At 36.1% G+C, this 15,372-nt stretch overlaps 1 protein-coding gene across 1 annotated transcript; it reads right to left on the bottom strand.

Annotated features, from left to right (window-relative positions):
- Window positions 1-4,592: 4,592 nt before the first annotated feature.
- Window positions 4,593-14,555, bottom strand: LOC129267041 (mucin-2-like). Its single transcript, XM_054904826.2, has 5 exons — window positions 14,202-14,555; window positions 12,805-12,874; window positions 9,440-9,814; window positions 7,502-8,449; window positions 4,593-6,823 (listed from the first exon to the last, which is right to left on the bottom strand). The coding sequence occupies exons 1-5, from the start codon at window positions 14,214-14,216 to the stop codon at window positions 6,573-6,575; spliced, it is 1,659 nt and encodes a 552-aa protein (XP_054760801.2). The 5' UTR covers window positions 14,217-14,555; the 3' UTR covers window positions 4,593-6,572.
- Window positions 14,556-15,372: the final 817 nt, after the last annotated feature.

The raw sequence follows: 15,372 nt of genomic DNA, 5'->3' as shown, positions 1-15,372 counted from the left end.
GGTTATTGAATTTTAAAGATTTGCATTATTCCGGTGAAACTTTTTTATTCATGTCTTCATGAGTATTCAATGAGCAATTAACTGATGATGTCATATCCTCACTTGTTCTTTTGTATTTCATTATATGAAATTAGGTTTATTCAAAAAATGTATACCAAGAATAAAACAATTCGATTGACAACTGATTAAGTGTTTTAGTTATTTATAGCTGCAACTTAAAGGAGAACGAAACTCTTGGAGCAAGTAAGCTTTTGTGAAAGCAGAAAAATCAAAGAATAAGATAAACAAAAGTTTGAGTAAAATTGGACTAGCAATAGAAGAGTAATGAGCATTTGAATGTCGAGATCACTAATGCTATGGAGATCCTCCTATTGGCAATGCGACCAAGATCTATGATGTCACAGATGAACAACTCTCCCCTTTTGGACAGTGAAAATATACCCCAAAACATCACTTTTTGCTCATTCTAATCATATGACAAACGATTCATCAATGATATAATGTTGTGAAACCTCTGTACTTGTCCTCTCATAAGGAGAACACCTCACCTTGTGATAGACTCTATAAAAGTGAGAATATAAGTGAAATAAGTACTAAAGTAATGAGGGAGTTGTACGTGTGTGACATCACAGATCTTGGTCGCATTGCCAATGGGAGGAACTACATGGCATTAGTGATCTCAATATTCAAATGCTCATAACTTTCTTATTATTCATTCAATCTTCCTCAAACTTTCAACAATATGTTTCTTTGATTTTTCTCTTTGATATGGATTCTGCTGGTTTCAAGGGTTTCATTCTCCTTTAATTCATTATAATAGAGACACACCATTTACACATGCATGGAAAATGAAACAAAGATGATTTCATGTAATAACATATAAGAAAAAGGAAAGTGGAGATGTGACATCATCAGCCCATCTAATGAATATTCATGAATACATGCATAACTGTTTTCAAAAATATTGCAAATCTTTAAATTTGAATAACTTCGTCAGTTATTTGTTATCCGATTTTGATAAAATTTCAGCATCTTTTTATTTATTTATTTATTAGAACATATTTATTCAGGTACAAAAGATCAGCATAAAACTGTTTTTCATCGATGACCTGATGAAAACATAAACAACATAAATCATCATATCATACATGAAAATAAAGTCAAAATCTAAGTCAAAGATAACAATGCTTGGAAACATAGGTACTTAGATGATAATATGAATCAAACTGAAATATCTAAGTTATCCAAAGGGAACAGTTACTAATTATAAAACTACTAATTGTATAATTTATTCACTGATAAAAAACACTGAAATGATATTAATGAATTAATTAATAAAAATCGAGTGGAACAATGACAATCAGTTATAAATGTATGTCTAAAACTATAAAATATCAAAGGGTTAAGATCATTACAAATAATAACAACGTGACATATTGATCTATGAATTTTACTCTGTTTATTTAGATATAAATATCTAAAGCCCGGAGTATCCCTTTAATATATTAATTTAACTTAGCTTAATGGGTTCCCTATATTCAACAACAAAGAATAGAAAACGATCTTTGCTTTCAGGTAGAGGGGAGTAATCAGGCATGCAATTATTTGTTTTGTGCTAGAGCGAAAATTGGTGAGATAAGAAAGAGAGAGAGTGGGAGACAGAGAGGGGATGGGTGGAGGAGGAGTACCCCCTATTTATAAAAAAATATCCCGAAGTAGCTTTATTCAAGGTCCTCGTCCAATGGGGGATTTATTTTGAAGCCATGGGGTAATGAGGTCTTAAGTCAGAAAATAATGTTTAAGTTTTGCTGAAAAACGTGTTAAAAATAAAGAAAAGAAAGAAAAAACACCTTTTTATTAAGTGCGTCCCCCCAAAAAAGGAAACCCTGATTCCCATGTCTTTATTCTTCAAATACAAACGAATTATGATATTTAGTTACACAATCATAATTATGATTCATTTATTCCTCTTTATTTTGATACCTAACATGAGACAAACACTTCACGCATTAATGAGCAAGACGAGTTCATTTCTTTGTATTTTTTGTTAAGATCCTCTCACTGATTCCTGAAAATTAATGAGAGTGGATTCAGATTCACGTGTGAGTTTCTGCGCAAATCGTTTATGAAATGTCTCAATATTTGTATTGTTTATTATCTCTCATGCGTGAGCGATTTGCTAAACTGTTGATTTCAAATTAGAGATGAGATTCCAATCTTGCCATGAGTATCAAATTTATAGTAAAAGCATATTTAATAATTGTGAAATCTATCTCTGAAAACGTGTTTCCTTTTTTGCGGGACGCACTGTACAGGCCTACATAAGAGAGAGTGGGAATCATCTTGAAAGCGGATAAAGTAGGACACAATCTAATAACATTACAAAAAGATATTCCTCTTATTTCTTGCGGTGTCAAATTTGACTCAGAACGGCGCCAGCTGGGAGTCAATTCCTAGTCAAAGCGACTAGTTTTTAATTTGACTAGGAATCAAATGATTTTTCAACTGATGCCATGCCAGTCCCAGCCAAATTCAATAATCCGATACACGTTACACTCTTAAAAATGTTGGGCAACATACGGTCCACACAACAATTGGTTAAAACTTTATCCAATTCTGGGTAGTTTTACACCAATACTGTGTAGTTTTCACCCAAAGCACACATTATTGGTGTAAAACTACCCAGAATTGGATAAAGTTTTAACCAATTGTTGTGTGGACCGTATGTTGCCCAACATTTTTAAGAGTGTATGTTTGACTCTCATCTGCACCATTCTGAGACAAATTTGACACCGTAGAAATACGAGTGCATAAAATGGTCATGAATCATACATTTCAAGATCTGAGATTTTGCTTAATGTCATATTCTTAACTTGTTTATTAATCACTTTTGTTTTGAATTTTTTTTTTTAAATATAAATGTCATTTGTTTGTTGTTAGTCCCATGCAAGCAGCTTGCATGTGAAATGTTACTTTTTTAATATATTGGATAAAAAACAATTTCGCTGTCACTTGATTGATGTTTTCTTTACCGAAGTTAGATTACATGAATACAGTAAATGCTTTAGGGATTAAAGCCAAAAAAGGAAATCACGATTCGTGTTTCACTGTCATGCTTTCTCTACACTGGTAGCAGTCTTGATCTTCCTTGCAAAAGCACTCCGTGGTATACATTTTTTTGAACAATTTTATTGGTTAATCATTAATCTTTTTCTTCGCCATTAGGCTATTATTGTTTGCTTTGCTAAATCAAAAAAATTTCAAGAGGGCGTTGCGTGGCCCATCACTCATCACTGTCTTGTTCCTTCTATCTCTCACTCTCTCTTTGAACCCCCCCCCCCCCCTCTCTCTCTCCCTCTCTGATCTTTCGATTTTGCCTTTTTCCATCGTCGGTCATTTTGCTTCACTTCTTCTCTTTTCCTTTAAACATCTGTCCCTTTTACCATCTTTCCCCTTCTCTCCTAACTCTCTTTCACCCTTCTGTACCCCCCTCTCTCTCTTTCTGTCTCCCTCTCTCTCCCTCTATCCTACCCCAAATCTCTCACCAATCACTGCCTATCCTCTCATCAGTACAAACTCGATAGATAGCCAATCGGAATTTATGTAGTTTGATATCGGGGCATTTATCATAATGGAAACAAAAGGGAAATTTTGCTAAATAAGCCTTAGTTACATTGTCTCCAGTGATATACTCATCATTTTGTGATCTTTTCATAATCATTGTTTCAAAAAAAGTGATCAATGGTTTTCAATCAAGGCCAACAATGAATTAACAAAAAGAATGACAGTGCGGGCAAGCGCTCAAGCGATTTATTTTTCATCAAAGCCGATTTTCCCCTTATATTTTAAGTCCACTTAAGCTCACTGAGTATGAGCAAGAAGGTGCACGTAATTACTTTGGAAGTTTGGATCATCATCTTAGAATCATGATAGCTTGTTTTTTTTTTGTCTCATAAGATCAACAAAAGAGGGGTGGAACATTCTAAATCCATTGTGATCTTATTTCTGCATCTGTGTATATTGGATTTAATATTGCTTGTTTCCGATAGTTCTTCAATGATAAATATACTACATCGCCGGCGCGCCGCGGCGTAGCACTGAAGTGAAGGAAGTGAGCAAACTGCGCACCCCGTAAAATAATTAGACATGGTATGAACATTAATCCCTTCATCAAATCTGCAGAATTATTGCTTCTGAAATCATCCTGTTTTTAATGTATGAGTAAAGGCGGTGAACCTAACATCACCCTTGTTTCACAATAGAAGTGTTTATTTGTCACCAGAATTATTAACATCAAAGATAAGTCTATACGTCTTAATTGCCCTTCAATAACAATGCTGGTATATCTCATTATTGTACAAGCGAGCACAACAAGCGTGGGAAAAAATCGTTAGGTGGTAGGATTGTTGTGTTATTATATAACACACAATGAAACACAAATATGAACACATTGAGAACTTCCTCAAGATACCCTCCACCTTCTTCAAATTCTTAACAAAAGTTAAATCCCAAAAATACATGATAATGCCCCCCCCCCCTCCCCAGAAAAAAAAAATTCTTGTGTTTGGCCACGACAAGTACGTGTATGATCCTTTCTTTAGCAAACTTTGCATCTGCCACTGAACTGGATTATATGTTGTTTGAATCGTTCATGGAAAGCAAAATATGTCTGCACGCAGGCAGCACCCAGAGAACCGACGGCTTTGATTCCTATCCAAGTGCCTCGGATCAGCAACGAGTCTGGTGATGTCGAAATCCTCAATGATAGAGATGATGTTGAACTTGAATTGAATTCGAAACCATTGTTCTATCATGACGTCACCGTGCCTCCATCAATTACTGATTTTTGAGAGAATCTAATACTAGTAATATCCGACTCTAACGTCATGGGATTACAAGGTTATGCGCATTATGAGATAATCCATAGATATTAAAATGATAGGAATGATGGAATCGAGGACGAATGTCATACTGTCGGCTTTTAAATAAAATTGATTATGTACATACGTCCCATCCTAACACATACAGCCTGACATTAAAAAAATCACATATAACGGTAAATGTATTCAGAAATGACCTACTATGGAAGATGGATTGCATAATAATGACTGTGTCGCTTGGTGGCGTCTAACCCGTCTAACATAATAGCTACAGCAAACTCCAGCTTATTATACTTCGATCGTGCATGCTCGCGTACGACATGTAAGACTGAAAAAAAAATAGGTTAAAGCGGAAGTTCAACCTGAAGAAAAGTTTGTTGTAAAAATAGCAGAAACAATGAAAATATAGATGAAGGTTTGAGAAAAATCCATTTTAAAGATTAAGAAATTTGTGACGTCATGAACGAGCAGCTGCCCCATATGTTATATAATATGAAATAAATAACTTTTTTATGTTATGATGATTCGTAATGACTTATACTTGTTTTCTTTTTAGGAACCGATATCAAATAATTTTTCTATTAATATACCTAAGGTACAGTAAAAACTATTATAAATTTTCTGAGAAAATGACATTTCATTGATTTTTTACCATACGATATGTAGGGTAGCTGCTCGCATATGACGTCACAAATCAAATAATGAATATTCTAATAACTTCTTTATGCTGTGATGGATTTTCCTCACACCGTCGCCAATATTTTTTTCTGCTATTGTTACAATAAACTTTTTGTCAGGGTGAACCTCCCCTTTAATTTTTTTTATCTTCCGTATGCAACTTCATTTCAGCTCAGCCCCCTTTTAAAACCACTCAATTGCCCATATATTGTACCTATAGATACATACCGTAGTGTGTGCAGACGAGTTTTAGGCCATTAGCTAAATGCCATAAATATTGGGGATATTTTGAAGTTGAAGGAGTACTGAATATAGAGTGTCTTAGAAAATTTACGAAACTTATGATTAAAGAAAAATCAAAGGGAAGTCATAATAATAGATTACCAAAAAAAACAAAAGAGGTTCGTTTCGTGACTTATTTCTTAAGCAATTTCCCTTTTAATGTCACAATTATATCACTTCGTGTTTGTTTCATATTTCTCTTTCTCAATTGATTTTTGCAATAACTTAATAATCACTTGTTTGATATTAGTGGCGTGTAAAACGCAAATTTGCAAGATGATAAAGGAATTTCGATAAAAATTATGATCATTACAATACAATGACTTAACGAAAAATATATTTTTGGGGTACAGTAGCCCCCATCCCACCATTAAATTCAGTGTACATTCGAAGAATGTTTTGTACATTATTTTACTGTATTGTCATTTTCTTGACTTTGTATTGTCGTTCTTTCTTGCCATTATGTAGGATAATTTCTTAATTATTTGTATATATCTTATTTTCATAGAGTGAAATAAATTAATTGAATTGAAATCGGATCGAAAATGGCCAATGTAAACAAGAATGCAAGAGGGTGCACTGTTTCCATGTGGGTTGCTATATTTCTATCAGGGTCAGTTTTTGCAGGTCTTATGTTGTTTAAAGACAAATGGTTGGCTGTAGGCCTGTACCAATGTTTCTACCGATGTTGCAATGGATGTTCTAAATCCAGACAGGGGTGTACTGCACAACTCAGAACAAGATGGCTTCGAATGTAATGGCTCCATTCAGTTTCTCAAAACCAAAGTCGTTCTTTAGAGTAAAACTACCAAGTAAACAAATGCCACTGTCAGCAATGAACGTAAAGTGCGAGCATGATTCCGTGCTTGAACATCGGGCCGAACATCGTATCAACGACGACGCCGAGTATCGCTCGATCACGGCCGAATTCTTCACGGCATAGTCCCTCGCTACCGACCGAAACCGGTTTGACTTTTGCTTTACTGGAAATAACAACGAGAAAAGAGAAACACTTCGATGTGGTTATCTGATATACCTACCTTCGATCATGATACTCGTGGTATTATCGGCAACAACAACAACAACAACAAAACTTTAGGAATCGCATGAATCTATCATGTCTATTGGGTGCCAGGATAGAAAACAATTCTAACACCTAAAACCCGTTTCATATAAATCCAACCATTGTACTTATGCCACTTTGTCAATTACCATGGTAACAGGGCTGAGCAGCCAATCAAAATCAAGGTTACCATGGTAGTTACAATAATGGACAAGTTACAATAGTTGTAAGACTTGATGAAACTGGGCCTGGTATGGCTGCAACGGACGTTATACCCGTAACCCGATTATGATAAACTTAGTCAAAACTCAAAACTCTTTACTTCCAACCATTTATTTACAAAATGTTTACGAACCAAACCCAAACACTAAACTCGTACGTTTGAAAAAAAAATGGCAAAAGAGAACGAAATAGGCGAAGGAAATAGAAGAGAGAATGGAAAGAAAAAAAAAGAAGTGTCACAAAAACTAACAATTATTGTTCCCGCTCTTTCCACAGCAGAAATTTCCCTTTCAAAATCATAAGGTCAACCACAATAGGAACACATCACTGTGGTTCGGATTAACGTAACAACTCTAACCATAAACGATTTACTGACCTTTGTGAGTTTCTGTTGTGGTAGCCACAGTGGTTGCCGATTGTTGCGTTGTAGCTTTAGTAGTGGTCGACTGTGTTGTTGTAGCTGTTGTGGAAGTAGGCTTAATTGTGGTTGGATGCGTTGTGGATTGGGTTGTTGTTGCTGTAGCTGTTGCGGTTGTAGGTTTAGTTGTGGTTGGCTGCGTTGTGGATTGTGTTGTTGTTGTAGCCATTGTAGTAGTAGGTTTAGTTGTGGTTGGCTGCGTTGTGGATTTTATTGTCGTTGTTGTAGCCATAGTGGTTGGTTGCGTTGTGGATTGTGTTGTTGTTATAGCCATTGTAGTAGTAGGTTTAGTTGTGGTTGGCTGCGTTGTGGATTGTGTTGTTGTTGTCGCCGTGGTGGTTGGCTGCGTTGTGGATTGTGTTGTTGTTATAGCCATTGTAGTAGTAGGTTTAGTTGTGGTTGGCTGCGTTGTGGATTGTGTTGTTGTTATAGCCATTGTAGTAGTAGGTTTAGTTGTGGTTGGCTGCGTTGTGGATTGGGTTGTAGTTGTAGCCGTTGTGGTAGTAGGTTTAGTTGTGGTTTGATGCGTTGTGGATTGGGTTGTTGTAGTTGTAGCCGTTTTGGTAGTATGTTTAGTTGTGGTTGGCTGCGTTGTGGATTGGGTTGTTGTTGTAGCCGTTGTGGATTGGGTTGTTGTTGTTGTAGCTGTTGTGGTAGTAGGTTTAGTTGTGGTTTGATGCGTTGTGGATTGGGTTATTGTAGCCATTGTGGTAGTAGGTTTAGTTGTGGTTGGCTGCGTTGTGGATTGTGTTGTTGTTGTAGCTGTAGTGGTTGGCTGCGTTGTTGTAGACATAGTTGTCAATTGTGTTGTTGTTATAGCTGCTGTGGTGGTAGGTTTTGTTGTAGTTGGTTGTGTTGTTGTGGTAGATGGTGTTGTCGTCATCGCCACTGTTGTCTCGGAACACTCTATATGGTATTGGAAACATGCACATTTAAGAATAAGAAAAAATACTAATTTGACGAATACCTTGATTTAAATTTGCTCTCAACAAAAGCTACGATCACAGAGATTTGAACAAACGCATAGTTGGGGGCAGATTTCCTAACTAGTGTGGATTTTTAAAATTTTCGGGGGTAGGCCTACTGCTCCCTGTGGTCTTCTTCCAGAGTTCATACGAACCCCTTTCAATTTACAAATGCTTAGAACCCGCTTCAGGAACGAAGTTATTCCATCTTTTTTCGAATATGACTTGAGTTGACATCTTACATCAGGGTGATTTCACCAGGTCGCAAGATGGTCGTAAGTGCAACTCAATTCACCATAAAGTCACTCAGAAATGGTTTGTTTGAATAGGGTATTTTTGTTTATCTACGTCATACGTTTCATGCCCTTTGTTGTGAAACACAATCCTGATAATATACACCCATGTGAATTCAGTTTTAAGTTGTACATTTTGCTTCGTGGTCCTATTCTGGCGCTAATTACTACTCTGAATTTTCGTAGTGTGTTAAAAGGTATAAAAATGCCCCGTTGAAATTATTTTTGTTTGTTGAAGAGAAGGTAATCGTTGTAAATTCCTTCACAAAAGTCACAGTTTATCGCTTGAAGATAACATAAACATAGGGTCATGTTATCATGTGATAATTGGAGAGGGGCCATTTTCTTGGCTTGCCGAGGGCGCTGTAAGGTGAAGGGCCACTCGTTGGAACAGAAAACGGGTCCTTCTAATATGAAAGCACATTGAACACATTTGTAAGGTAAAAGGGGACAGTTTCAAAAAGTGTGGGGGCACTGTGCACCCTACCCCCCCCCCCCCCAGGATCGCCGCCCCTGGTATCAAAATGTATGAATATAAATATGCCTACTATACTACTGCAGGGGCCTAGAGCAGATCACCCACAATAGGACAAGAACATCATGGGAAGACACTCTGGCTTGAGTTTAACAATAATCACCATTTTCTTTTTCGCAAACATATTGGTACTCTGTTTTGCATTTGTTGTCATGCCATCTGTATCCATGTGTTTTTCTCATGCGGAAACATCCCACTCTTTCGTTGTAGGACCCATCTTCTGTATTATCATAGGTGAGGCTCGATCCATCCATCCAAATCCCATCGCCATTGGAATCGACGGTTAGTCCTATCCAGCAGTCTTTCACGCGTTCTTCAATCAGTCGACCCTGAAGGAATTCCTGTTCCTCTTCAGTTTGAATGTAGGCCAGATGAAAGCCGTATTTGGTACATTTCTCGTTCGCATCGTCCCGCGATAATTCCGTGGAACTGAAATAGTAACAGGAATCTCCATGAGACTCCGCCTCTTCCGGACATGCTGGAAATACAAAACACACAAGACGCGTCTTCAGTATTGAAAATTTGTTTGGCAAAATGAAAATACCAACATCTAATATCCTTGAAAACTGAAAGTAAAATACATATTTTCCTGAGTGATATCATTTACAATTGCAAAATATATCTAGTATTTCATATCAGTTTGAATATCTGAGATATTAATAATTCTGTTTTTTCATAATTCATATCCTTCAGATCTTACGGATTTTTATTTTATTTTTTTATATTGGAATTCACTGAATCTATTGACATACTACTCTAATAAATCATTATTCAAAAGTAGATGTCTTTTATTTTTTACACATTCTGAATACCCTTTATACAGCATGGTAAACTATTAAAGTAAATCTTGATAATACATCAGTTATAATGATACTGTTTATATTGACATTAGCTTTTTAATATAAACAGTAATGTTCAATTTATAAATTGTAACTAAAAAGTTGGAAATTTTCCTGAACACAGGCACAGAGTGCATTTCGATTGTTTTGCATTTAGCCAGGGGAGGGGGGGGGGGTGTCGAACGTAACCCTAAAAAATAGGGGGGAAATAGGGAAGAAAAACAGTTTTTCTGGGGCGAAATAGCCGAGAGTTTTGACCGATTACCTTCTTTTTTTCTTGTAAGTTTTTCAGCGATGAATCGAACCCCCAAATTCAAAATCCTGGCAACGGGGTTGGTGTTATCCTTATTCTGTTCATGAATTCAGTGTTTAAAATCTTTAAGGTCAATATATAAAAAAATCTCCCGTCGGTCACCCAAAACTTCACATCAATGTTGTGCCCCTTCCCTTTTGGAAATTCCTGGATCCGCCCCTGTGTCCTTGCCATCCCCTGAAAAATATTGGGCGGCCAAGGGAGTACCTTGTTGAAAATCACGATACATAATGCACAATAATCATGTGGGTGTGGCGTTAAGGGAAAATCATAGCTATGACGTCATTGCATGAGGGCACCATAGTTTCACCAATCAATCTCTTGGCAGTATATATTGGGTTGATTATACAGTGGCGTAACAGACTGGGGGCAGGGGGCAAGCTGCCCCACCCCTTGGCGGATTTCACCGGGAAAATAATCTATAAAAAAAACGGGAAAAGGAGAAAAGGGAGGAACTGAAGAAAGGAAGGGAAAGAAAAGGGGGAAAAGAAATGGGGAAAGGGAAAAGGTGAAAAAAAAACTAAGAAAAAAAGCATAAAAAAGGGAAAACAGAAGGAAAGCGGGAAAAGGGAGAAAAGAACTTGTGAGACTTAAAGAACAAATCATCCCGAAATACACTGTTAAAAAAAACCTGATTTTACAGGAAAAAACAGAAGATTTTGCAAAAAGCAATAACAGAATCATTCTGTAAATTCATAAAACATAATTTTTTCTGCAATTTAACAGAACAGGTCTGTTTAAAAAGGGGAAAAGGGTGTTTTCTAAAAGGAAATTTGTAAGGTTCCATACACCAAATACCAATTTCCTGTAAGATTACGCATCTGGTAAGATTACAGGTGTTCTCGAGACTCTGCTGCAGGAACCTTTTTTATTTTAAGGATAAATTTTCTAACAGTGTACTTATACATTAGCATGATAAGTAAGAAAGGGAAATAATGAAAAACAATGACAAAATGGTAAACAAAAGCGGGAAATGAAGGTAGAATGTAGACCCAAAAGCTAAATTGGAATATGAAGAGAAGGGACAAGATGATTTTTTTTCTCGTTCGCTTTGCTCGCTCCTTACATTACGCAACGTTTTGCCACACGCGCCGAACTGTGCCCCCTCTTTTTTTTTTTTACTCATCACGCTACTGTCGCATACGCTGCATATAGAGCTTCGCCCTAATGCTCGCGTACAATACTAAAAAATCTTGTTCACGGTGGCGTACAGACCAAGAAAAAAGAGAAAAGGAAAGAGAGAAGGGTGAAATATTATTTTCTGAATATTATGTCAAAATCCGTCACAAATTTTGGTAATTAAAAATAAAAATGTCGAGATTTTTGCTCGCTCGCTCGCATTAAAAAAAATAATTTTGCCCGATATACGCCATGATTTATCTGGCACCTTCAAAATTGTTGACTCATTACGCTACTGCCGGTTCATACCATAATATGACCGTGAAATTTTTGCCCTCTCCCCCCGGCCACCGACCCCTGTTACGCCCCTGTGTTGATATGATATCCATCATCTTTGATAAAGAGCCGATCTCTTGACAAAACTTACCAAAATCATCCTAAGAGATTGAGCGAGGTTTGCTTCAGACCAATCAATAATCGTTAAGATTTTTTTGTTGGCCTATATTTGAATTGAAATTAAATATTATGATGGATATGATATGTGAAATTCATTTCTTAAACATCCTCATGCACTAATTCCCACAATTATCATGGTTATGTTAAAACATAACTAATGGAAATTACTTTAGATGACGTAACCAAACGCAGTCTGAGATCGGATCTCCGTAACGTGGCCCCAATCCATGAAAACCATGATAAAATTCAGGTGTGCGCGTTTTATTTTAGAACAGGTGGAAAATAATTTAACCATAACTAAACTAGATAATGCAAAAATAGAAATAGAAAAAGAAAAGGAGAAAAGGAAAGAAATGCAAAGATTAAATTCTGTACCAGACGAGCTTTACTAAAAATGACGTCAGATTTTAACATAACACATTATAACGTTCTGTTATAATATGACATACCATATATCCTCGAGTGCAAACATAGTCATTGATTATATCAGTTTTGCATCTTCTTTGAATCATTGCAGAATAAAAGTACTAATATAGGGGGAAATATTCAACATCATTTTATATCTATAAAAGTTACCTTTGTCATTTGTGTCATGATTCTACACTGAACCCGTTAAATAGTTCATTTTTCAAGTCATTGCAATGCCAAAAAGATACAGTTTACCAGAATGTGTAAGTTTGTGTGACGAGCTTATGAATATATGCATTTCTTTTCTTTTTTAAGAAAGGGGTTAAAACTTACTTTGGCATTCTTGGATGGTTAGAGGCACTAGTTGATGTAGTACTATTAAGAGGCTCACTATATACAACTTCTAAATAAATAGAGAATAAATAAACAAATTAAAAAAAACATGATCAAATTGCGATATAAGGTGATATACTTGTTTAATAATTAACGACACATTCATGACATTACGCACTTATTTTTGTTACGCAATGTATCTGCGTAACTAAAAAAAAACGTCGAGGTAAAGAAGCTACGGAAATCGGTGGAAAATATTTTCACCAAATCTGTCTTTCTAACAGAACAGCGTGCCAAAGTTACCAAAGTGACATGAAAATGAAGTTGTAGAATGAAATTGTAATCTGCAGGGTACACAGCAAAAACTGTGGTGTTAACAGGTGTACATAGAGGACCACACCAGTTATTTTACACCGGTGTTAAATTGACAGTGTTAGTTTAACACCTATAGGTGTAATTACAACACCTTCGGTTGTTACATTTACACTCTTTGGTGTTATGTTTAATCTCTAGGGTGTAATTTTAACGCCTCAGGGTGTGGTCCTCTATTAACACCAACTGGTGTCAGTTTTAACACTATAGTTTTTTTACAGTGTAATAATGTTTATTTGATATGTGAAATAATCGAGTCATTATAATCGTCATCGTCGTCATCATCATCATCATAATTGTCATCATCATCACCATCATCACCATAACCATCATCATCATCATCAATATAATTTATTCATGCTCCCAATCTGTTCATCAACATAACATATTGTGGGGTGAAGAGTATTACATCGAAACCATTTCTTGGGTTTGGGTTTAACAATAAAGATAAAAGTTGTGAAGAGACCTGTCTATCTCTTATACAATGTGAAGATATTTTATTCTAGTATTCTACACATAACATTCTAACTAAATGGGTGCGGGGGAGAAAGAAAGAATATAAGAATAGAATGATATTAAGAATTAGGGAGAACTGATTTTTTTTTAATGGACCATGAACTCCCAAAGTAATTGGGATTCTAATGATTTTTTTAAAGATCTCCAATGTTGATTAAAGAGACTGCTTTGAACCCGTCTCATTTATCATCTTCTCTCAAATAAGTAAAACATGTGTCGTCTGACAACTTTCCTTTGTCTTGACTGGCTTGAGTAGCACATGGATAATATCGTTTCTATGGTAACTGTCCTTAATTGCACTGTACAATGATTTGATATACGGTTACGGTTGATGTGATGATTATTCAGGAAACCTATTACAGAACGAAATAAAAAATGAAAGATAAAGTCTAAGCGCAGAAGACTCATTTTGTAGAGATTAATTTCTTTCCTATAGATATACAAAATCTCAGAATTATGCACATAAACCAAAAAAGAAAAGTACCGGGTTAGTAAATTTTAATACTTACATCCACGGGCATCATCGAAATGTCATCTCAGATCCATCGAGAGGAAAAATCATGGAATATACAATTTGATAAAGGTGCTTAACGGTTTTATGACCATCAGGGTCGTGTTTTCATTCTGGGAATTTTCCGTAAATTTCCGTATCAATGTGATATCCTACACAATAAATTGGCGTAAATCATCAATATTCAGTTATGATCTCCATGCCTCGCTGAAAGGGAGGCAATCATTCCAAAATAGCGTCATGATCACCACTGATTAAAACGAATTATGGAGCAAATGAAACACGGTGAAGTTACTCGAACTATCCCATCGATTTTTGCGGTGCCAGGTTAGAAATGTCAACCATCTAATGCGAAAATCGGTCGTCAATAAAATTGGTCAGCCTGATCTCGCGTCGACCGCCAGATATTCAAAAGGCCTGGCCTTTGAAATCAATTACTTCATAATTTTGTTGCCCATCGATATCATCTAACCGTTGATGAGGTATGAAATCATGTACAGCTTCCATTGGACTCATGAGCAAACAATACGATACCTCTCTAGAGACGTTTAATCATCATCCGATTTCCCCTGAAATACCGATAACTGATGTAATTAGCCAAAGAATTGAATGTCTCGGGATATCTATATTCAAGAGTAGATTTAAGGAGAGACGCCTGTACACATATCCCTAAACAATATTCAAACCACCAAGTGAGACATTTATTTATGAATTATGAATCGCAATCTCGTTTGCATCCCGGTGTTGCTACAGTGACACCAGGGACAGCGCCAGGATATTTTCATAATGTGAGGGGGAGACCACCTAAATATGACGTTATGTTTTTTTTTCTTCAATTGATTCATAAAGTATTCTTTATTTTATTTCCATTCAAACATTATACAAAGTAAAACACATCAGATACAAATTAATGGATTGACATTTTAAAGAAAAGCAGTAAGAATAGATCGAGACTATCTTTTTTTCCTTCCTCCATCATTTAAAAAAAAATCTTCCACTTCTTTTTGTAATCTTTTCCCCTCTTTTTTGTTCATTACTTGTAATGTCATAGGGGCATTCTCACCTTGCAACCCCTTGTGGCGTCGCCTCTGAGTGACATGAACAAAATCAACTCCAGACGAACCAAAGAAAGAAAAAAATCCGTATAACTTTGATCAGTCTATGGTCGG

This window comes from Lytechinus pictus, chromosome 1 (genome assembly GCF_037042905.1).
Source record: "Lytechinus pictus isolate F3 Inbred chromosome 1, Lp3.0, whole genome shotgun sequence".
Classification (NCBI taxonomy): Eukaryota; Metazoa; Echinodermata; class Echinoidea; order Temnopleuroida; family Toxopneustidae; genus Lytechinus; species Lytechinus pictus.
Note: the sequence above shows the minus strand (reverse complement) of the source record. Positions and strands in the feature narration are given on the sequence as shown.

Bases quoted from the DNA above. Each gene is read 5' to 3' on its own strand.
- LOC129267041 (XM_054904826.2), bottom strand. The intron at 9,815-12,804 runs GTAAGTTTTAAC...TTGTATTTCCAG, and splicing joins AACCATCCAAGAATGCCAAA to CATGTCCGGAAGAGGCGGAG. The intron at 8,450-9,439 runs GTGATTATTGTT...AATACCATATAG, and splicing joins TGTTTGCGAAAAAGAAAATG to AGTGTTCCGAGACAACAGTG.